This window comes from Chaetodon auriga, chromosome 2, assembly GCF_051107435.1.
Source record: "Chaetodon auriga isolate fChaAug3 chromosome 2, fChaAug3.hap1, whole genome shotgun sequence".
Classification (NCBI taxonomy): Eukaryota; Metazoa; Chordata; class Actinopteri; order Chaetodontiformes; family Chaetodontidae; genus Chaetodon; species Chaetodon auriga.
Window position 1 is genome coordinate 12030503 of NC_135075.1, and position 25461 is coordinate 12055963.

Here is a 25461-nt window from a genome sequence, read left to right on the forward strand (position 1 = left end):
ATTATTACTGCCTAATGCTGGGATGGTGCAGAGAAAGTCAAAACTGAATTATGCACCCTTTTACCATTTTAAAGTATATAAAAGGCTACACAGAAAAACGTCTATTGTCCTCGCATCAACAACATGTATTAGGTTGAATACCATATAATGGAATTTTGCCATGTAGTTCACATTAAGGACGCACAAGGATCTGCAAACCAATGAGTTTGTGCTCCCAAACCACTGACTTCCTCTACAGAGAGAGGGCTTACCCACACTCTCACTATCATGTACAGAATTCTCCAATACACAGTGAAGATAAATGAGAAATTAAGGAAGCATGGATTGAATGAAAAAAATAGATCAAACTTAGAGACACCAAACAGCAGAATATGAGTCAGGTGATAAACTCCATAAAAGTTGAACTGTGATTGAGAAAAAAAAAGTGATTAACATACTGGAGTTGTGTTACTTGAGTCGTTTGCTTAAGCACCACAGATTAAACTTTATTTAAATTATAACAGTAAAAGCCTACAGTGCCAAGCGTGAATATACATAAGAATTTATAGATATTATCTTGATGTGATGAAGGAATACATTTTTACTTTTGACAAACATTCTAGTGGTGGCATAGAAAGTCAAATACAGACAGTGTTGAACCCAAGATTACATAAATAAAATCAATGCACTTTGAAAAGTTTCCAGATGAATGAAAAAAGCTTAATTTATTCTTTATTCCTTACAAAGCATTTACATCAAGATACCGCAGCGTTTGGCACATGTTTTGGTAAAAGACAGTAGAACTGGCACATTGCAAAGGAAATGATCTGTTCTGTGTCTGCGTCTGAATTATTAGTGATGATATCCATGATAATGCTGACTCTCCACGGCCAAATACTGTAACTTTGTGAGGAAAAAGTCTGGGTGCTCAGCCACCGAAAGAGTCCTGCTCAGATAAAATAACAAAGTAAAACTGCCACATTAACACAAACTTAATGCAATAGGAAAAAGCACAGAGACAAATAACACAGCAACAGAAAGAACACAACCGTATGTACTGTTAATAAACCGTGCCACCTATTGGCATTCAACAGCACAGGCATCCAAACAGCGATGCTAAAGATACACAAACAAACGGTGAAACACAAAGGGTCCAGTTACGTCTGATGCCTTAACTCTGTGGTGACGTGTGTGCTGATGACTGTCCCTCTTTGGAGATAAGTCATGAACATGCAGACAGACAGGCGGGCTGCCCACTCTAAAGCACACAGCTCTCATTACAGTCAGTGGTGCTGCCAGCTGATCTCCTCTTCAGCTCCCTGCCCTCTGATTGGTGATGGGGGTGTGGGTGGTTCCCCTGCGACTGGTGCCCTGGCTCCTGCAGCTTGCTGCCATCAGACCCCTGACCCCTCTCGGGCTCCACATGGAGGTAGGCGCGAACGCGGTGGTGCTGCGCCACGGTGCCGCTGAAGTCGATGACGCGACACTCATACGTGCCCTCGTCTGACGGCTTGACGCTGGAGAGACGGAGCTTGTGGGAGATGTTGCTGCCGGCCACTTTTACCACCTAACAGGGACAAAAGATGATGCACTTTTAGCCATATGACTAAAGCGCATACTATATAATTCGAAACTACAATCCTTTCTGTACTTGACGAAGCTCCTATCCATGAATGGAAACATATCTTGCAGAATCATTACGTTTTCTCTGATATTGTCTTTGCTTTGTGCCAGTCGACAGTTGACGCAAGATCAAACTCACGCTAATTTTGGTGGCATCTTTGGATGTTTCCTCCAGGGGTACAACCTGCACAGAAATATGGATGATGCATTAACAACAGAAGGATCATTCAGGCTACACTTTTCTAAAATCACCTCACACTAAAAATATCTAATTTCATTGACTTACAACAGCAAAATCTTACAATAGACAAACACTTTGATGGTTTCTACAGTGTTCCTGGATTGCTGATCTGTCCTAGTTGCCATTTTTCTCTGATGGTTGAGCGTGAAGCATGTATCTGTGCATATATGTGCATGCTTTCTGTGTATGCGCATATTCAAATATGTGTGTGAGCATACACACTCTACAGCTCCAAGCACGTAAGCCTCTGAGCAGGAGAGTGTGTGTGAATGCGTATGCAGAGGCACAGAGGTATTCTTTTGGGCATAGGTATGAATTATGCATGGAGCAGACAGAGATTTTGAAAATCTATTTCTTTCTCAGTGCCAATTATAGTGTCTAGAGGCACAACAGGGGAGCTTGAGTTCCCCCATGATGGGAGAGAGTCAACCTGTTCCCCCAGTGCTGGCAAATGCTAATCAGCAATTATCCCTCCGTTTCCGTGCCAGAGGGTTTCTGTCATGGCTAATACTGCGTTTCTCCCTGCCTGACACACAGTAAGCTTTAGGTCCAGTCCGAGCGCTTCTGTCCAAATGAACTGAACCGCAAAAACTGAAAAATGAATGCTGAAAATGGACTTTGTAATTCTACTTAACAGATAAAAAATAAAGGTTTAGAGAAGAAGAAACAATACGGTTTTCAGAGTATTATAAAAATCCTCTCACACGTCCGGGCTGCTTTCCAGCACTGACCATAAGCACCTCAGTGATACAGGAAATTAGTTCCATTTTGTTTCCCATTATCCTTTTTACCGGGTGCCACACAAAATGTTGTTTGGTAAGATAAAAACAGAATTTTTTATTAACATGGGTAATATACAAAGAATGAGTTGGCTCTCCACATATCAAACATTTAAGTTAGCCACTTACTTGTAGCATTACTTTTTTTTTAACGTGCACAACTTATTTTTGAAATATGTCACCTGGGAATATGTTACTGTGATGTATGCTGGATAATATTATAAATGTGTTCTTTTCGTTTGGTATTTGTGTTACTGGACATCTTCCTATATTTGTACTGTATAATAAACAGCAGTGTCCTGTAGTCCCAGAGGGATGAGCCACATGTTTGGACTGACAGAAACAAAAGTAGACAACAAGCACCGCATGCACTCCTGCAGTAATACAGTGATTAGCATCCTCATTCTGTCTAACTGTTAGACTATTCCAACTGTTTCTTTCATGGAACTGTTTCATCTTCTGCGCTCGCTTGCTAACGAGCTGTCATTCACTCTCATTTTGAAATGAGTGTTAATGTGTGACAAGTGACTCAGGTTATTAGCGGTGGTGCTGAAAATTTAAGCTAAACATCACACAAATATGTCGATACATTTTTTTTAAAAATAAAATCTCTATTTCTATGCTGAGCTGATTAGATGAGTGTTCCATGTACCCCCTGCCAACTGCAGAAGTGCCCCCCCCTGGGGCACAAGTGCCCCTGTTGGGACTCACAGCAAGACAACTTGTTTTCCCTTGCAGCTTACATTATTAGTGATGTGGGCAGGCTTCTCCTGCCAATCTCTGCGGTCCTTGATGTACCACCACTGGATCTCCAGGGAGTAGGAAGGAGAGCCAGCCCCGCGAAAGGAACAAGCCATCTCTACATCCTCACCGCTCTGCGTCGTGATGTCGTGTGGCACCTCTGTAAAGAAAGCTGCAAGAGGAATAACAAAAAATGTTTAGGGGACATGATGCGCTTAAGACATCCTGAAAATGACAGACACTGGCGACGTTGCTGCATCACACTTCAGCAAGAGAAACAATATCGGACACACACAAGGGTACAAGGTGTTGGTAGCCAAGTGAACAGAGCACTGAGAAATTCAAGGAGAAGGCACTGAGTCAACAAACCAGTGCTACGTCACGGATGAAACGAAGGTGACTCTGTGGTCATTTTGGGATGTGATCCATCATCAGTGATCTGCAGCATACGAGTGAAAGCCCGCTTTTCACTCTCCTAGTCTTTTGAAAGCTTCTCCACACACTGTAGTAGCAAGCTCTTTGAACAACATTTTGTCTTTGTTTCAAGAGAAGTTGAAAGGAAGCAGAACATAAACTGAACTGAAAGAGTGTCAAGAACGTACGCTATAATCCGTCAGTCGCTGGTTCAGCAGCCACAGCTGAACATTGTACTGATGGACTAATTTAGAAGTGTCATTGCTCTTCAAGCCCACGCACATAAGACCGACCACCTCCACAGAGAACATCATTTTCCCTGGATTGGCTTGCGGTAATGGTCAATAATTCAACAGAAAAGCACCTTTTCCATCACATATCATCTGACTCAGCACACAGTATGTGTGTGGGGGGACAGTTTGTAATCCTTCTAGACACTCAAGTAAAACACAGACATCAGCTGAACCGCATGAACCTTCATCCATAAACACTGTGTGTTCTTAAAACACACTTACAAATACTTCTGCTCACAACAACAGGAAAAAGATAATATTCTCTGTCTAAAATGCACCATCTGCTGATTGTGATCAAACAAGAAACAAACAAACAAAAAGCATGAATCAGGTTGTTCATAAATGATAATATATTTAAATGAAGGGACAACTTGGAGGTTTTTTTTTTCAGATGTTATAAATTTAACTTGCTGACTACAGCAAAGTATTTTAAGAGCTCATATGAACTAGATATGAGTCACAACTTCAGAATAAATAAAACAACACTTTAAATTATTATAACCAGACCTGCCACTGCGGGGCCAAGCTCACCCCTCCAGGAATTAGGCCGTCCCAGGAGAAGTCAGCATTATCATTGATGTTATTATGTATATATATAAGTACATTATTTAGTCATGATTTATTATCTTTGTTATTCTATCTTCATCAACATTAGTGTGAACTATCATGTTTTTATTGTTATTTATTTTATTGAAAGTCTGTTTGCTCTGTGTCTGAGAATATGGTCTAAGTACACCCTCTGCTGGTGATCTGCTAGACTGGTTTTGGGTTGAGTCCACCAACGTGAGCGACGTCAACATCTCAAACGTTTAGCAATTTTTATTTTTTTTTTGCTGTGGACTATTTAGTAAGCCCAGTCTGAGCCAACAAAGTGTAGGAAGTAGCATACCATCATATTAAGATATAAGATATTTTTCTGAATTGCCTTCCAGCCTTTCGGTGGTTAAAAATATTGAGTCTTTTACCGTGTATGTTTGCCAGTATGGAGTAATAGATGTGAGACTAGAATAAAATGTCCTGAGCTGCACGCTGTTGGAGTCTCATAGTCTAGTTGCTGTTTTAGTGACTTTGTTTTACGCTAATAATTGACTTCGGCCTCAGATGTTTGTGTGTATTTATTGTAAAGTTTAACACATTTAATTCATATTGAATGAACAGCATCATCATTACAATGCACAGTAAATAAGTACATCATGTCCTGGTAATCTTTTAACATATCAACCTGAATAATATTGAACTATCCAATACGAATCAGTTGTTGCATGCAGAAGACTGTGATCATCAGGGTCTGCCCATAAAAACTAAATGCTCGGCCAGTTCCTTTCCCGTGGCGCCAGGACTGATCACAGCTATTAGAAATGACTACAATGCCATATTTAAGGCTGGAATGGAAAGAGCCTTAACCCAGACAACCCAGTCAGAAATGACATGAAATGAACTTGGTGGCTTTGCTCCTTTGTACAATTAACTTCACACACAATCAATACCAACACCACACTAAGGTTATACACCATGAAGTGTAGTCTCATTATAGTCAGTTTAATGATGTGCAGACAATATTCACACAGTATTGACCATTCTAATTATAATACAGTTAATATACTGTGAAGTGAAGGTATAATACACATACACCATCTGAGGAGATGTGCATTGATTAAATGTAAATGTACAGTATCACACTGCATTGGGTCTTGTTTTCACACCCACCAAATACACACTTCTAAGTCATCTCACTCATTTGTCTATTGCATCCTCTCTCAGTCTCAGTGATTGCATTGATTTTACATGAGCATATTTAAGATATATTACCAGAATGAGAGTGCTGAGCAAATGATTTTTTCTGTGGTGCTGTTGTGGGCATCTCCTGATATTAAAACAGAGGAGAGGAAAGGGGTTCTGTTTTGTAGCTCATGCACTCTTTCTTTCTTTTGGTAAATTTGTAGCTTTTAACATAATTTATCTAATTTGTGTTTTTTAAGGCACTTTTTGACAAATGCTGACAATATGACATCATGTTTTCTGCATCTGAAGGGTTTAAAATATTTCTTCACTGAATTCAACCACAATTAGCAAAAAGCCTTCATCCATCAAACATCAAAAACCTGCTGTATGCCAACACTTGGTAGCACAGAGCTACTAATGCAAATTTGTGTCATTTAGACTTGATAGCTACATTATTACAGCTCCTGTATAGTTTTTGTATTCCTTGAACCTGCATGAACTGAGTTATTGCATTAACATTGACTTATTACGTAACACTTTGTCACGCCTTGGCATCTGTCATTGCAGTCAGTTGCTGGGTCTCACAAAGATGCTAAAGTGTATCTTGTGTGTTTGTATTTGACGCCCTGGGAAAGAGGACAGGTTGGGCCATCTGATAAAATTAAGTTCAATACTCCTTTCCACTTTGTTTTGGTATCCATTTACTCATGAGAGAACATGTGGCTCTTTAGTTGCTAAATGTTCTCCAATTAGTCCCTAACTTTTTCTCTCAGCTGTTTAGTGCTGAGCTGGTAGGAAGCAGTGAGTTTATCAGAGGTTGTTTGCTGAAAACAGGCGCTGCTGCTGGAAACCGCTTTACTGAGAGTGATGAGACTGAACCCAAACTGCAAAGCTGTGACATCAAAACAAAGAGCTTAAAGATGCTAAAATGCCCCACAGAGCAGTGATGAGTTGGTCTCCCACTTAGTCACTCTCACTGTAAATATACAACAGTGAAGTTCTTAAAACTCATCATACCTACAAAAGTCATTATACATACACATTGAAATTTGAAAAAAAACAAAACAAAACAAAAAACTGTTCAACAGGAACAAACACTTATCTAAGTACGTTATCTACTCACTCAGTCACTGTGAAACCAACCCTTTACTGAAACAGTGAAACGCTTCACATAGAGCCTGTCATTGTACATCAAGAGTGATGAGAGAATAAGCTGCAATGTTCTACCTATCGTCTACAGAATGATCCTCTCTCAGAGAAATCCTACATTAGGCACACAAAGTATATTTAGACCAGGGGAGCAAACAGAGGAGTCAGCCACCATTTCTGTTTTCGACGTTCATGTGAAGTTGATCCAGCGATGAACAGGAAGATGTAAGGAAAAGGCTTTGAAAATAGGGCCGGTGGAGCGGGCTTTGGTGTCGTTTGACTGACTGGGCCCTCAGGAGTTGTGCCCTTGATGCACCGCTGCTTGCGGCCAGGCAGTGGCCTCATTTGTCAGGGGGAGACGTACTGTAGGGTTGTTGCCGGACAGGGGCCAAAAAGGGTAGAGGAAGAGGAAAAGAGAGAAAAGAAGGACAAGGGCAGAGGTGAACTGAGGCGAGTGTGCTGAGAAGAAAGAGATGAGGAAGATAGATGGAAAAGTGAGGAAAAGTGAGAGGAAATGCTGTGAGAGGAGCTTTGAAGCACAGTGACGGAATCCACACACACACACACACACACACACACACACACACACACACAGTGATAAGAGGGAAATAGGACCTTTAGAAAGGATTGTTAGTAAAGGAATGACATATGGAAAGGCACGCAGACATAGCAGCATGTGCTGCTGTGTACACTGAACCTAGTTCACAATACCTGCAGACAGTGAGACAGCAGTCCACACACAGCAGCCAGCATGTTTATAGTCAGTGAACCTGGAGCATCTTTATGACACTGTTGTCCGGCCTGCTATGTAAAAATACCTTTTTCTGCAACGAAACAACTACTTTGTCTCATTTTGCAGTGTGTTATAAACAAACAACACATCAACAACAAGCTCATACTGCAAAGAATTCACTGCCAGTGTTTTCTTTAACTTCTGTTTCAAAATAAACATATCTGAATATATTTACTAGCAATATTTGTGAAAAACAGAAAAAAAGAAGCTTTGCACACAGTGTTCTCCCAGTGTTGGCTCTGCAGAAAGCTGCAGCTACATTCACAGGCCAAAGCTACTTCAGGACTAACACAGACTGCAAATCAACACATTTTGTTTAGATCCCTGACAGGCTACTGACTCATCTACTGAAAGCCACAACAGACTTCAAATCTTTGTGTATGCATTTAATTCTTGAGCTGAGAGATAAGTAAGCCGGCTAACTTACAGAGCCAAGACAAAGTCTCTCCATATGTTGGAATGAAGTGCTTGGAACATTTCCTGCATTATAAGGGGTTAAATAGTTGAGCACATGTTTTGTCATGGCAACATGGAGGTCCATTATGTGCAAGCAAGACAGCACTTGATGCTAAAAAAAAAAATAGCACACTTGAGCCACTTGAGAGTAACTCTTCTCTCTGGCTCTACTCTATTATGGAAATTATCCTGAGACTGAAAAATAACAGGCGAGATAAAGATACGCCACAGTCAGACTCAGTGTAGCTCTCCAGTTCACCTGGTCCATGTCCATCTTACAGTATGAGCCCTTGTTATGACGCTGACAGAGCTATGGGCAGAGAACAAACTGTTCTTTCTTCCTGCTTTCTGAGGCTCATGTTAGGAGGCAGCTCTCATGTACCGTGAGACAGAGCGCACAAATCTCAGACAAATCAGCTACAAGTGGCTCATGTGAGGTGTGCTATGCAACCAAAAAAACACATGCACACAATACAACAATCTGATTGTTAATGGCACCAAATTAACTTAATCAGCACTGTATTATATTTGAAGAACTGAGTATAAACCACACGAGACTTGACAGTTGCTTCCACATATTCATCTGCCTTTTTCTTGTTATGTGCCAGATGTACAGAACAGTGCTGTAGATGAAATATTTAATTATTTCACTGAATCAAGTTGAATTATCTGGGTACTCAAAACAGTAGAGACACTTTACAAATACTTTTCTGGTTCTTCTACTGTAGGGAGAATTAAAATGCCACTGGGTGAAACAAATGGAAAGAGATGTAACAGACTGTCTTGTCAGACAAGCCATCACGACACACTAAGACAGATATGAAAACAGGAAACAAAAGGACAGATGGACGTCGAAGCAGACAAAAATGTTTTCCTGGGTAAGATTTTTAATTTCTGGACGGTTCTGCGTAAAGCAAAAGGAGACAAAAACATGAAGTGCTTCCTACCCCGTCTTGTGATTTGACTGCACAGTGGGACACACAATTTCCTGTAGCACTAACTGTTCCTTCGATGCCATTGTAGACTGTAATCACAGCTGGTATAATGATTCACTTTTCATCTGATGATGCATGTTGTTCCCGACTGCAGCAAAATCTTTCGGGATAACAACACAACAAGACACAACCTGAACTTAGCAAGTCCAAAAGATTCAGGGATATCATGTGAGGGAATGTTCTGATGATTATGATCCAGATATTAAACTGTGACCTAACCAGCCTTTGAAAAACATGACAGAGGAGCTCACAGAGGCAGCTATTCTATAAGTATCTGCACACTGCATGTTGAAATTCTTGATCAGCCAATTACGTCTTGACGTTTACACAGTTTAAGGCTAAACCAATACCTACTGAGAGAGAGCCTTGATGCCTTTGTGCATGGAGACACAGCTCTAAGAAAAGATATTTACTTTGTGGTTTCCATGCCAAGGATTCCTCTTTTTATAACAGTATTAACTTTGTTTGAAAAAGCATTTTGCAAGAGTGTTTTAAAAGGGGCAGAAAGAGTGAAAAAAAAAATAGAACCTGGTTCTATTTCACTGCCTGATGCCTGATGAAGAGCATAGAGGGTATGACAAAACTTATCACAATGTCTTGTTATAATGTGCTTTGAACATATGGAGCTGAAGCCTGGAATGGCAGAAAACTTCACTGTGCATAAAATATATGAGCAAAACAACAGAGGCTGGCATTTCAATCATGTGAGTTTTCTTAGTATTCGATGCAGCGGGTGGCACTTTTTTGTCATCCTGAAGATACAGTATCAACAGCCAGCGGCAGAGCACAGACAGCAGCATCTGTCACTTTGAACAGGCTGTGTTCCCACAGACAAAAGATGCTTGTGGGACACACAGTAATAGACACAAACAGGAGCACAAAAAGGGATGATATGGGCAAAGAAAAGGCAAAATCCCATCTGAATTGAAAGTAAAGTAATGCTGACATTATAGCTTATTACTTGACGAGCTGACCAATGGAAAATCAGTGGATTATAATTAAATAATAAATCAACTGTTTGCAAACTTCAGCCTTAAACAGTAATTATTAGCAACCTTAAGCAGCCATGACAGGCCAGACCACATGGAAGATGATTATGATGGGACTGAAATGGAAGGTCTGGAGGTCTTAGTCTTTATTGCATTGATCTTTGTGTCCATCACCTGACCCACTGAGATTTATGGACGTGCATGTCTTTGTATTGTCTTTGCTCAACTTTTCATTTTCATTGGTGATTAATCTGCTGGTTACTTTAAGTGTTTAAGCTGTGAAATGTCAGAAACCTGTGAACCTGTGACATCCTTAAATTCCTTGTTTGTGAAAACATACAGTCTAAAAGCTAAAAATATTCAACTTGCAGTGATATCAAACAGGAAAAGAATCCAATCCTCACATTTGAGATGGTGAAAGCAGGGAACATTTGGCGTCTTTGCTTAAATAATGGCAACAATTAATTGATTATGAAAAGAGTTACTGATTCATTTTCTGTCAATCTAATGATTTCAGATGTCCAACAGCACACCTGATAACAAAAATAAACTGGAGCAGTTGAAGGCATCATTTTGTATTGACTCTATTGATTATACTACAACATACATAACCCTGAAATACAACCCCAATTCCAAAAAAGTTGGGATGCTGTGCAGACTGTAAATAAAAACAGTGCAGTCATTTGGAAACAAACTGTGTTTAAAAACAACAATTTTACAAAGTGTTCCTGAGTCCATGTATTAATCTCCTTTATCCAATCATGTGTTCACAAAGTGGTGAACCTCTCTCCATCCTCACTTGTGAATGACTGAGTCTTTCCAGGATGCCCCTTTCATACCCAATCATGATACTATCACCTGTTACCAATCAACCTGTTTACCTGTGGAATGTTCCAAACAGGTATTTTTGGAACATTCCACATCTTTCCCAGTCTTTAGTTGATCCTGTCCCACCTTGATTGAAATGTGTTGATGTATCAAATTCAGAATAATAATAATTAATAAAAGCATATATCTACAAAAATCAATGAAGATTATGAGATTAAACATTAAACATATTGTTTTTGTACTGATTTCAATTGAGTATATGTCAAAAAGGATTCACAAATGATCACATTCTGCTGTGTTTTACACAGCATCCCAACATAGTTGGAATCAATCTGAAGATTCGACCAGTATTGGACAGAGTGTGGCGTACTAGAGGAGTTTTACTGCTTAGTATTAGGAGTATTGCAGCTGTAGCCTTTTTGCACACATACATTTCTCCAGTATGCCTGTTAATGTGATCTTTTTTCCTTTTATTCCTCACATCGGTAATGAGGCTGTTTGTCCTTCACTGGAAAGAAATCAGTGATCAAAGTTAATTGTATGATGGACTCAAAGAGCATAACAACAATTACATTTAATCTGCATGATGAAAGAAAGAAACAGTTGGCAGTTTTCTATATGCTTCCAGCACATCATGCGGGGAGTCACTTTGAAATCTATTTTCATTTGTCATTTTTCATTTCTTCCCCCTTCTCCTCCATCTGCTAAAGGAGCTCTACATTGTCCTTTGATCTTTTTTGAACTGCTGTGATTTCCTGTGCTTTGGTTGAGATGAATCTGTGTGTTAGAGAGTTGAATATTGCAAAATGATAACTGGAGAGGCCATTTTCCCCATCACTTGGCATTCTGCGCCTCCACCTCATCCATTACTTTCTTGTATCGGGACACCTTGTGCATTATGGCTTGCACAAAGCATGCGACAAAAACACACAGTAGCACCATGTGTGTCAGAGAAATGTTGCACGTTACACTTTTTAACACGCATTCAGAATCCACACAGCTACATTTAGACACATACACTGTGTGCTGACAACAAGCTACGGGGCACCACACACAGTGAGAAACACACACAGGGTAAGTCTCCCAGGATGCTGAACACCTGCCAGAGCCGGTGGGCAAGGCTCCAGGAGATGTAGTGAGCTACTCTGAGAGTTGGAAGCATCTCTTTATGCCAGACACCAGAGAGCCAATAGACACAGACTGCCCACTCAGCGAGAGAGGAGGAGGAAGCGTGGAAGGCAACCGAATTAAAGGAGGAAGGAATTTGAGAGCACAGAAAAGGCTTAAGTGAAAGACAGAGGCAGAAGGAGCACCTAATAGGTAGAAAGTAAGAATGAAAGGGCAATAGAAAAGGGAGAGGAGAGCAAAAATATAGTGCTTTGAACAAGAGGTGGAGATTTGTGGAAGATGTTACTGAGCTGGAGAGAGACAGCAGGAGAGAGAAAGAAAGGATTTACACAAGAGAAAGAAAGAGGTGGAAAATTGAGAAAAATCTTGTGTGTGCAGAATCAGGGTCTTATTGGCTGGCTGGGGAAATGGGAAAGTGCAGGAATTACCTTGCAGCTATAAGCCTGTCCTACTGTATCTGCGGACTCCCGAGTGTATTTGAGGACTCCCCGTGCAACTCTCTCCTTGACTTGACTTTGACTTCACACACTGTGGTTTCAAACGGCTGTGGAGACTCAGCAAGCGTCATTAATTCTTCACCAGTTCTCCTTTGCACTCTATTTTGGTTGTGAGTTGGAGAAAATGACTTTCTTATATTTGAAAAAAGCATCAAGGATTGATTTTAGAAGAAAACTTACAATACAGACAATGACAGTGTGAAATCACTATCAGATTTGATCTTGTTTAGTCTCAAAAATAAGGACAAATTGTGACATGTAGCCGTCAAAAAGGATTGCTTTTATATCAGTCAAAGATATTCCCCTGCTCCGCTTAGTTGCTGATGCTACACCTGTCAAATTTGCAGTGATAGCTAGTGTGGCTTACAGTTTACAATGATAATGGTGGCAGATTTCCATTCGAAATTCATGGGGATTGTTTTAAACGGGTCTTTGATTCCCGACAGACGCAGACAAAAGCAGGATCCTCATTTGTAGCCAGTCACCATCGATTTTATTGGGATGAAATGACAACTGTCATTAGCAGATTTTAGCAGCTGTGGTCTGTGGCCTGTCAGTGTCTGCGCTTGTGAGTGGAGTTACAATATGCCTCCTTCAATTTCTGTCTTCACTAATGGATATGGCTTCTTCACTTGTTGGTCAAAGCTCTCCATTAAAGCTTTTTTATGGAACTTATGGACATATAGGCCATAAATCTGTCATAGTTTCTGTCTCTCATGTCCATCATCACATTCACTGCCTTTTAAAGCTTTAAAACTTCTCAGAAGAACATTTCACAACCTTGTTAGAGCTGTCGGCGACGAAATACAGAGAATGAAGATGACCGATTTTGCAAGTACTACTGTGGGTTATTCAGTAAAACATTGTTATTTTCTAGCTGACGCTGAATACAATAAGATATGCTTTTACTGTTGTAATTTTAGCATTTTACTGCATGACAAATGCTGGATGTGTGTGTGATGTATGTAGAACAAGAATGGCGGATTATCTGTCAACATTTTGGATTAGAAAATACCAGCTAAAGTGAAAATAAAAATCTAATACAGAAAATCAGATTTAGCACGCACTTCTAAGCACTGACTTGCCTTTTATCTCTTCATTCTCTGTTGCCGGAGGCAATTGTCTGAGCTGCAAGTGGAACTTCTTTATAGTAAACTGCAGTGATCAGCATCTTCTAAAACCAGGAAACATTACCTTTGGGGGGGCAGGGACATGAAATCTCACAGAGGAGCAATTTTAACCGAAATGATGAGCATTAATTATACCAAAACTCTTCCCTATTGGCACATACTGGTTGAAGAAAGAGTAAAGACACTGAGGAATATCCAAACTTTGTTTCACATGCAAAACTCACGCAGTACGACCCTGGATTCATCAAAAATGTTTCCATATGTGACTTGCAAGGGAAGTGTACACTTCACTTCCATTGTGCATCTTACAGTTACTAACGTAAAACAGAAACCCACAAAACAAAAGTCTTTATCACATCATACGGTGTCCTCTGTGTCAACCTCACACCAAACCACCACATCTTCAGTGAAGGCTGTTTGTCACTCGTGTACGCCTGTTTCATGTTCAAGAGCTGAGTTTACTGGGCATTAATGTGAGAATGAACTTGTTTCAAACTTGGTCTCAAATTTCATCTGTGATGTGTAAAAAAGGGCAGAAGGACAGACGGTGACATCCGCTTTAAAAGGTACTACAGACCTCAGCCTCAAATCTCAAAGATTGAGATAATGGCTGCAGATGCAGAGCCTCAGGAGACTCAGACAAGGGAAACAAGGAAGAACAAGTGATCCAGTGCTGGCTGCTGATTATTAAATGTGCGCCTCTCCCATACCTGAAGCACCTGAAGAAATATAAGCACGTTTATCAAATCAGCATATAACAATGAAGCTATGTGACTTACTATGTGTGTAGTCATGTTTACTCAGACAGTACTTACCCATAATACTGATTTACTTAAGGGTTCTGTTATAATGACAAATTAGGAAAGTGGATTCGTGATAAAAATAATCATTTTATCAACGTCTTCTCTCTTATGATCACAAAAGTAAGTTGAAACATTGTATGACCCTGTTAGACCTGGTTCAAATTGTATGCAGACTGCTTTTTGAAAGTCTGGACAGCAGAAATGTTTTTTGCAAATTGCATCCAAGCCACAGTTGGAGGTGGATTGAAATGTGACTCAGACCAGATTCTGTCTGCAGGTACAGTGGGTGATATCAGCAGTTGGCTGATACACTAAAAAACAGCAGAAGACTGTTGTTGGGAGCTCAGGCTGAGCTCCTGACATGCTGTCCAATTTGAAAGGCAGGCTAGTCCCAACAAAAAACCAAATCACCACCAAGTCCTGATGCCAGGACCAGAAGTGGATGGCAAGGAATCAACAGAAAACAGGATTCTGGCCTGGTCCTACTGGTGGTTAAACATACTGACAAAAAGATGGGCTGAGAACAGAAAACTGATCCTGTGTTGCTCAGGAATTAGCCATGACGGTGGAGATACCAGCTCTAAGAATGTACATGGAGATGGAGAAAGGTTAGAACCCAGTGAACAGACATGAGGGAGAACGATGGAGAAGGACTAAGAGCAGAATAAGAGGGTCTGGGAGACGAAGAGGTTCCCCCAAATGAAAAAGACTCTGAATCAGAGGGGCCAGACCAATCTGATACTTCGTCTTTGGAGCTCCATCGCCAACTTTGGACCTCGAGACAAAGGTCATAAAGAGCTGATTCAGACTGACTCACGGCAGGCAGAAAATACCTCTTTTGCTCTTTCAAGGCCTGGCTAACAAGAGGACTATTCAGAATGAACAACAGCACCATCCCTCCCTTAATATGGAGTATTAACAGAGGCTAAAGTTAAAGCTGCCATAGTAGTGACAAACGCCGACCTCATGGGCGAAAGAGTCACTGCAGGACAGCTGGAAAGATGCTGGAACTCATTACAGGAAAGCAGTGGCTGAGGACAGACATCTTTGGACGCAGGGTACGGCTTTAGGAAGAAGACTCCTTGAACCTCCCTCAATCAACTATTCACATTTGAAAAACAAAAACTTTACAGATTTCATTCATTTTCAATCAGAGAGAATTCTGATCTCACTGTCAGGATACAGTTCCATTGAAAGTTGTTGAGCAGCTCGAATCTGCTGATTGGAGGATTCCTACTTAACATCGTGCAAAGTGGACAATGTGTTCATGGCACAAATGCAAAACTGTTATGACAGTTAGGACAGATCCACTGTGAGAGCTCTATGCATACATCCCAAAGCATTAGCACCTCCAAATTATGCTGTGCCCAAACAAATGTCGTGCCTTCCTACCTCACTTGTCCTTCCTCCTCCTCCTCCTCCTCCTCCTCTCAGCTTTATCGATCTGACAGTTGTCAAATTGCCTTTCAGTTTGCTGTGCAGGCGCCCTCTTCAACCTGCCTGTGAAACACGACTTGTTGACAAACACACTGTCTCCCGGTGAGTGCTGTGCCAACGTCAGGCCCTGACAAGCCAGCTCAGCAGACATCCAACTGTTTCCTGACTTTAATCACAGTAGCGTCACCAGAAATCAATCCCATAACCTTGGTAGAATACTAAATCAACACAAAAGCTGACTCCACTGGTACATTTTCACAGCCCTGAACTGCCAGAGAAAAGAGGGATAATAAGAAATACTTCTGATGTGAATATTGACTTCCAGGGAAATTTCAAGCACACTGAGCTGTCTCATTTATAATGCTATATAGCTGGCACAGAAAGAGTTTGCTTGACTTGGCCTTGTCTAAGTATAGATTTTCATAACGGCAGGACTGTCAGAACCGTCCTCTAGCAGAGGCAGAACCCTTGTTTGACAATGCAAGTACAGTGCATGCATTTTTAAAACGGTCTTCCTCGGCATTTTTAACCACATTGCTTAGAGAGCAACGATGGAAATGAGGCCATGAGAGCACAGAGGCGGCTGCTCGCTATCCACCAAAGACTCATTAAAAATGAAAAGGAGAGAAAATAATGAAAGAAAGCAATGCGGTGGAGGACATAAATATATAAACAAACGTACACCGCTCAAGCCCATAAGAGACCACTCTTAAATATTTTCTTCAGGTCCCAGACAAAATGAGAGGGATAAATCTAGCCAGAGTGCCAGCGTGAGGTCAATCCATCGATCCTCTCTTCCTGCTATGGCGAGAGCTTGTGCTGTTTGAGGATGACTAAATTACAGAGGGCTCATTAGCATGGACAAGAAGCAAGTGTGACACCCACATCTGTGCTCGTCCGTGTGTGTGTGAGCGAGAGAGAGAAGCTTACAGTGTAAGGCTGTCTGCAGCCCTGCAAGCTTCTGCTTTTCTTTGTCAAACCATTAAAGCCCCGCGTTATTCTCTACTTCTCTTATTGTCAACAGATGACATTAAAAGACCAAAAGCGACAACGTGTTCGTCTGTCTCTCAACATTTTCCTCAGTTCCAGTTATTCCAAACACAGTACGGCTTTTAGCAAATGTTACACGAACAGGAGAAATAGTGGATTTATTGGAAAGTACTTTAACCTGTGGATTTATACACATCTAGAGATCTAATTCAGTATCAGGTAAATTAAATGTCACTCACTGATGTGTCACAATTAGTTATTTGAAACTGAGCTATCATTTGAACCTGCAAACCCACACTGTCCATCAGTTCGCTGACTTAAAACACGACTGCCATACAGTAAATTTAGCCTGTCACTCAAACAAGGCAGCGGCAAAGATTTCACCTGGCAAAATGCCCTCGTATGCTGAGGCAAAAACCAGAGACAGCAGCAAAATAGCATAGGCAGGGTCATGAGCTAACAACAGCATTCCGTTGAAAACTATACAGCGTTTTATCAAATGCTCCTCTCACAAAAAACAGGCAGTGTCGCAATTTGTGTTCATCTTTTTTTTTCCCCCTTCATTCTTCTGATATTTTAGGTGAAAATACAAATAATGAAAGAATGTTCTCAATACATGAAGTCAGGGAATTTGATAATGGGGACACATTTCTTCCAGTCATGTAACAGCAGTCGAAGAATAAGACAAAGAGAGGCTGGGAGCTGGAATAATATGATAATAAAATCCTTTTCGAGGTTAAGTGCAAACGTTTTTCACCTGAAAAGCTGCCACCTTATGGGGATAGCCAGTAAAATCAGGGTCATTAACTCAGTGCTTCCATATGAGCCACATCCATCGGGCACTGAAGAGAAGACGTGATGAATTATGAACAAAAAAAGAAAATCAGACACAGTAAATACCAAGACATAAAAATCCATCTTAATGTTGTAACTTCCACCAAGGTGAATGTAAATAGCCCATGAACAGAATCCCTGTGGGAGGAGGTATTTCACTAACTTGATGAATGGCTTTAATAATCAGGGAAGCCCCAAGGGAACGCTGCATGAAACAACAAGCTCCTGTAATAGAGACTTGCTGCAGATATTTACTGTATCTTGATCTTAAAAAGTTTTAATCCTGAATGCAGATAACCAACTACAGGAAGAAGTTATGTTTGGTTAGTGAATACAAGAAAAACCTTCAGAGGTTTTCACACAATACCCAAGACACCCAGCAGGATATTTAGCAGCCAGATTGGGTCAGTTTCACTGTTATTGTATTCTTATTAACACCAGGATGTTTATGGAGTTTTCCAGATTATGAAGATGAGTGAAAAGTCATAAATGTGAATATTATTTTCACCCTGACTTACTGTGCCAGATGATGTCTGTAGAATACAGTTAGTGTGTAAGTGAAAACCTATAACCACATGTGGAAATGAAACACAATAAGACTGATAAACAAAAAGTAGTCTGGGAATAACGCAGCTATATTTGGTTCAGAATGAGCAGCGGGGCAAACAGACAGGAGCCTCCTTGGGGAAATAATCGTTTGCTGGGAGACCTTCAGCCTCCATTCAAGGTGGAAGGTAAAGTAATGAAATAAGAATGGAGCCGGTAATCAAGCAAGCAGCTGTCTGCCTGTTGCCGCCGATACTCCGAGCCCGCAGAGTGAATTTTTCATAGCCCCTGGGACAAAAGACTCAGAGAGGCTATTTCTGTGTTTTCCTCCCAATGTGAGGCAACATGAAGTAGCACGTGTTGTTGACAACACATACCGGGGCTGTGAGCCACTTTCAAGAATGCACAATGTACTCCATCTGGACTCCCTGGGGATGAAAGACAACATTATGTTCTATTCAGGTATGTTGCCCTTGAGAACCTTTAAAGGTACAGTGTGTAAGATATAGTGGGAAATGACATTTAAAATGTTCCAAAAAACATTATCCACTAAATGTGAAGCAGCAGTTCTGACATTATGTCAATGACATCTATGTATTGTGTTGCAGAGACATCTATTGAAGTTAGCATGCTAACCAGCTAGCCCTGGCTCGTCCTGTCTTGTAATACCACTTTGCGCATCAAGAGGTGATAGTGTGAGAATATGGTTTCAGCTGGGAGATGTATGTGAGCGGCTAGTTTGCTATGTTTCACAAGCTCTCTTAGCCGTTTTAGCCTAATAAAGAAACAAAATAAACTTGCAGAATGTCAAGAAACAAATGTTCTTCCACCTATTTTCATTGTTAAACACACAAAACAACTGCACACCTTCGATAGTGGAGTTTCTCTCTTTTTCTGTCTCCACATTTGTTTGCAGTGGCCTTTGACAGCTGGCCAATTCCTACACATTGTACCTTCAAGTGTTGGTGTGTATGTTTTCATGCGGCAGCACAGTTAAGTGACCAAGCTGCTGAGAGCACTCTGCTAGACGTGATCTGACCAATCTGCAGCAATCCAAAGGACTGAACTGGAAGTTGAATTACTGTTGAAGCCGATTCACCTTGGCTGATGTAGCATTGTAAATTGCAGTAGGATTGTCAGGTAATGAAATCTTATTTCAGTGTGAGTGAGCTTATACAACCAGGATCTCATTATAAATGTACTATATTCTCCATCCTTCCAATTAAAATAACATCTGTGTCAGTAGTTTACCATCACTGCACATGAAAGTGAGCACAGCTGACCATCTCAGTCAAAGGGCCCACACAAACCTCCATTTCTCAGGCTGTGTCACAGTTTGGAAAGGCTTTCCTCCCTTTCATTTTAGTGCCTCACAGTGCAGTTTTCTAAGATTTTTCTCCCTTGACAAAACATGCTATCTTCTGTCTGGTGGTTCAGAACAAGACACGGGGCCTGATTTATAACAAATGTTCTCAGATTTATACCTGAACTTAATCACTTCCAAAGGTGTGCTTACATTTGATTCATAGAAGATGCCGTGCATAACAAACCTTGCTGAAGCAGGTTCTGTGAAGCCCATTTCTAAGATACGTGCCTGTCATCTATAAATCTCAAATTAACTTCAACTGACGGCACCTGCCTCACCATTTCCCTTTAAGTGCCAGCACAAATGAGGGTTTAATCAAAATTAATCCTAAATCAGTTTTATAAATGAGGCCCCTGATTCTGTTGTTGTTTGAGCCAAAATGAAAATTTATCTGCATAAAGCTTAACAATATATTAAACTTTTGATTTTTTTAAGCAGAAAAAAAAAAAGCCAAAACTTCACTGGTTCCAGCTTCTAAATGTGAATATTTGCTGTTTTTCTCTCAATTTATGATAGTAAATCAAATATCTTTGCATTTTGAACAAAACCAACAATTTGAAAATGACACTTTGAGTTCTGAGAAAATGTGATGTGCATTTAAAAACTATTGATCGAATGATTCATTGGTTATTGGAGAAAGCAATCTGCAGATCAATAATGAAAACAATCACTAGCTGCAGTCCTTGTTGTTACACTGATTTTGTAGTAAGCATTGTCTCTTTCATGTGTTTTGTCTGTATTCTTAATTGAATAAAGCTGACACAAAAAATGACAATGACAATCATCAAGAAATAAGACTGAATATCCATTTTAATCAAGCTGTGCAGAAAACACCAGTTCGTCTTAAAAAAAGGGGATTTCTTTCAGTGGAAAAGACAAACAGTTTTTCAAGCCTAAGCATAACGACTTCACACCGGAGATGGCGGCGTCACCAGAGGACGCAGCTGTCCCTTCAAGATGTGACATGCTAAAATGTACTCCCGTCTCCGGTATCCTCTTGAGGTGATCATTGGTTCAACCTCCCTCTCACTCTCCTGCACTCTTCTACCGATCCTCCGCTGTGACAGCATGACTGTACAAGCTGTTGCCCCCCCCCCCCCTGCACAGTCAGGGCTCCATTAAATTGAAAGCCAATGCAAACTGTCTGGGCTGGCCGTCCTCATTAAGAGGACACCAAGCAGAGGACTGGCAGAGTATCCCAGACACTTTGGAAGCCTAATGAATTGGTACACGCCCCCACACTGAGAAAGCGGTACACTCCCGATGGATAACAGGATGAACGCTGCCAAATGTCACTGTGTCTTGCACTGGAAGTGAAGGGTTCAGAATTGATGATGATGCCACAATTGGTTTCATCATCATCACTTCATACGTCATCTATGAGATGTAAAAACTCTCAGCGTCTTCCTCTGTCGTCACTGGTGAGACTCGACCCTCAGGAGCGCACAGCAGACACGTGTGGCCCACAATGAGCTGGAGGCACTGATCCATGTAACCTGGTCGTTTGTCTTCACACAGAACATATCATTTTGCATTGCATGCGATTCAGTCTACACTTCAGCTCGAGTGGAAACCGGGGTGCAGGGGCTAACCGGGACCCAGCCAGATGCACTTATCTGAAACAAATGAGTCAGGGCTGAATCTAACAAGCACTCTCCAGAACAGTGCATTCAGTCTCTCTGCTCTACATGACGGCTCAGCTATCCTCGGCTTGGGCAATTTATCAACTGGAAAGAAAAAAAAAAGAAAAAAAAGAAAATCCTGAGGATTAGTTAACCACAAAGGATGCCACAACTCTCTTTTCTGGTGCTGGAGCTGCTGTTGTTCAGAGGCGAAAATAGAAGGCTTTTATTTTGTTTTCTGGATCAACTTTAAAAAATCTGAAGGGAGGAGATTTCATTCTTGCTCAGGCTCCACACCCTGAAGCATTTCTTCCTCACGGCCAGTCTGAGACATGGAGTGGGAAAGAGAGCACAACAATTACAGCCAATTTTAATTAATTCCCTTTGGGAGAAATGCTACTAATTGATTTTCTAACCTGTCCAAGACAGTCAATCCATTTGGAACCGCTGCATGCCGGATTCATTTATAGTGATCGAGCTAAAGCTACCTTGCTAAGCAGAGAGGGCTCAAGGGACAACTGGTGAGACACTGTGATAAAGTGGTTATCGCACAATTTAATTAGATAACAGTAAATCTATGTCTGGAGCTGCTGGAGAAAAATAAGATTGCTACTAGGTAAAAATGCCAATTGTGTTCAAAATAACTGACATTGATTAAACTAACAGAAGTTCATTGCAAAGGGAGGTATTCGATATTTGGAAAAATTAGTACCAACTGAGCATTAAAGGACTTAAGGAACAGCCATGAGGTTGTTTTAGCAGTTGTGTTAATGCTATAACTCACAATCAACAGCATATTTGAGGATGCAATCACATTTAGCATTAAACTGTGGATATAGACAAAAAAAAGATTGAGTGACATTTAAACATTTTAAGTGGTTTCAGATAAGTTGAACCATAATTAGACATTAATTAGAAATGTTACTTAGAAAAGTAGGCTTTACTATTGCACAACTAGGTCTGAACCCTCATCATAGATGGGACTGCCCCCTATCATCATCCTTGCATTAATTAAAACAAAACCTGACAGCAGGCTTCACAGACTATTTTTAGTTTCATCAACAATGAGTGACAGTGCCTTGTCAAAATAGCAAAATCTGACAAGATAGATGAGCCACCAATATATCTGCTTATTCACAGCAAACACATCTGAGCTGCTAGGCGTCAAGAGCAAAAGTAGTATATGATCAATTTACAAATTCCAGAAGAGCACTGAACAATTCTAAACTCACCCTGTGATTTTTATTCCTGCAAGCAGCACAGAGATGTGAATATAAAAGATGTGAAGGTGCTACAGTACAGTAACGGGGCATCCCAAGCCTTCACCCACCTCCATTAATAACCCATAGTGCAGCACAGACCCCCTCTCTCCTTTGGGTGCCTACAGGAGCTGCAATTTGTCTTAAGAACACTGACGGTACACACCCTTGGCTTTTTCTTTGTTCTGTTTTTTTTAATGGTCACACTCACTTGTATTATCTTACAAGTTTCCATTTCCTGTCCGACAGTTAAACTGCACTACTGTGTGGTTTTGTAATGGATGTCTGCCTCAAACAACTGATCTGAATTAGTATTTGTTTTTAGTGTCAAACATTATTTTACTGACATACTGTACTGTACCTAAGGATCTATAATCACACACACAGCACCCAGAGAAACATTTCTGCTTTCTAGAACTCTCTACAAAGTGTCTTTAAAATACAAAAGGTGTTTTGCATAGAAGATTTGTAGGTGCCTGCAGCCAAGGCACAAACCCTTTGCTTTTGAGATGGGCTTATGCTGCATGTCATCGACTGTCCTACGCTATCTGACCGGCTGGTCTTTACTGTCTGTCATGACTGTGAACTATGATTGAAGTGTTTATCCTTCCTGTTACTACATTATTAGGGTTCTGGGAGCTTCGGGTCAGGGATGGCAGAAAGGTTGGAGGATCAAACCTCCTGTGTGGCTGGGTGGAGGGTAAACTAATCAAATACATAAATGGAGCTGCTCAGTCGCCAAGGGGACTAGCTTTCAGGTTGGATCTCATATGTACAGTATGCAAAACTGAGCCTTGGGGAAACATTATGCCAAAACATTCACTGTGACTTTCCAGGATGAGAGCCAAGCCAAGAAAGCTGTAAACTCCTCAACTCGTGCAGGTAAACCAGCATTTTCAGCTTCCGCCCTGATCCCACTACAACATGGTCATGATCCAATATATAAAACAACAGGACAGTATGTGTTGGGCACTTTTTGTTTAATTTGTTATATTACAGGCTAGTCCTAGATTGCTCTTTCACTATTTCCATATGAAAGCTGTTTATTTAGCGCTGACATTTAGTCGATAGTCATCTAAACATTTATCATATTTAAAGCAATTGTTTTAAGCAGAAATAGGCTATTAAACACACAGCAGTCCTGAAGACATCTTAGTCAGCAGCAGCTGTTTGAATGGCATGCTGAAACAGCTTCTTGAAAATGCCCTTTATGCACCTGACTCTGTCAAACCAAATAGGTTGTGTTGAAAGTAATTCTTTATCAGCCTGAATGTGCAGTCTGAATAGTGCTTGTGTAGCCCAGATCATAGTAAGCTATAAAAAGTGATGTGTCAAATTCAGTTGGATCAAAATGCTTCACAGACTCGCTCTATATTCTACCACTTTAATGTGGACACATTGTTAGATGATAAAAGTGTGATATTCAAGTTTTATTTAACCCAAGTTGGCCAACCCTTATGTACTTGCACCAAGCACAGACAGCAGTAAGACTGCAAAAGTAGTCAACATTTCTCTTCATAATAATAATAAAAAACTTAAAAAAGAAAAAAAAGAAGAAAAGAAGTAAAGAAACCCTCCACCACATAAAGAACAATTAATGACTGAACCCCACCCAGTGACAGCCCCTCAAGAGTGGATGTAATAATATTAAGAGCTTATTCTTCCAGTCAAGCGTCCACCAACAAACAGAGGCATAAAACAACTTACCATTTCCAGAAATATGATTATCCACCTCCCCGTGTCCGACGGTGAGAGCCGCGGTAAGTTGAATATAAAGTCCCGCATATTGTAAAATCCCTATTATCACTCCAAAGGCTCCCATTGCTTCAGTCGGTATTTCAAGCAGTTGTATGAAATTGCCACATTAGGTGGAGAGCATCGATAAAATATCCCCACGGCGCTGAGCAGACCCTCACAGACATAAAGCTGGAGCTGGAGGGGAGACACGCTGCTGCTCCGCTCGGCTCTGCGGGAGGAGATGATGCGGCCAGCGGAGGCGGAGGGACACGCAGCGCGGAGACAGGTGAAGCGGCTCACACAGTCAATTAGGCGGAAGGATCTCACCGAGATGTTACCCTCAACAAAAAAATTAACGCCACATCTGTACAAAAACCAAAGAGTACAGGAAATAAACATAGACCACCATAAACCTCTTAAACACCTGTTAATTAATGACTTGTAGAGGTGTTGGTAGGCAGATTTGTTAAATTTGTTATGTTCTATTGTTTGTCTTTATGCTAAGCTAAGCTAATCAGCTGCTTATACAAGTGTGAGGGTGGGGAGGAAAACAGATGATCGTTGACCAAATTACAAACTATTTCTTTCAATGGGTCAGTTACAGTTAAGTCAAAAATAGGAACAACAAAAGGCAGAAACCGCTGCTGCACGAGGGAAAATCTACAATGTCAGTGTGGTGAACTGCGGTCTCCCACTTAATTTAGCAACACGATTGTTAACCCTGGTGTGAGTGTTATGGGACCTCCCATATTGGCATGCAGAGACGGATCGATGGAGATGGAAATGAACCCTTGCCTTTTAATGGTCTTTAATGGAGGAGGATACAGCAGATCATATCAATATTTCTGATTGTGGAAGTGTTTTTTGATTCACCTTCACATGATACAGAGGTGGGTAGATGCAGGCCTGTGTTGAGCTGTCTGGGACTGACAGGGCGAACACGGTCTGGGCTCAGTGAAAAGACAAGTGGCCTTTAGCCAGTGTTCTTTCTTTCCCAGTTTGACAGCCAGAAGATTCACAGTGTAGCTGAAGGACAATGGTCTGGAGACAAGAAGAATATTCTCTCCTGTCTCCTGCTCTGTATTCTGTAAAGAAAAAGTTTAGCGCAAC

General features: G+C 40.9%; 1 protein-coding gene across 1 annotated transcript; it reads right to left on the reverse strand.

Annotated features, from left to right (window-relative positions):
- Positions 1–442: 442 nt before the first annotated feature.
- Positions 443–24622, reverse strand: vstm2lb (V-set and transmembrane domain containing 2 like b). The gene is made up of 4 exons (XM_076742826.1): positions 24322–24622; positions 3366–3535; positions 1742–1786; positions 443–1546 (listed from the first exon to the last, which is right to left on the reverse strand). Exons 1-4 carry the CDS (start codon positions 24434–24436, stop codon positions 1238–1240), a joined length of 639 nt encoding a protein of 212 aa, XP_076598941.1. The 5' UTR covers positions 24437–24622; the 3' UTR covers positions 443–1237.
- Between the last annotated feature and the right edge of the window lie 839 nt (positions 24623–25461).

Coding starts and splice junctions, on each gene's coding strand:
- vstm2lb (XM_076742826.1), bottom strand. CDS start 24,436: ATGGGAGCCTTTGGAGTGATAATAGGGATTTTACAATATGCGGGACTT. Junction 1,787..3,365: donor CTGCCCACATCACTAATAAT/GTAAGCTGCAAG, acceptor ATTTCTGTGCAG/GTTGTACCCCTGGAGGAAAC. Junction 1,547..1,741: donor AAGATGCCACCAAAATTAGC/GTGAGTTTGATC, acceptor TGTCCCTGTTAG/GTGGTAAAAGTGGCCGGCAG.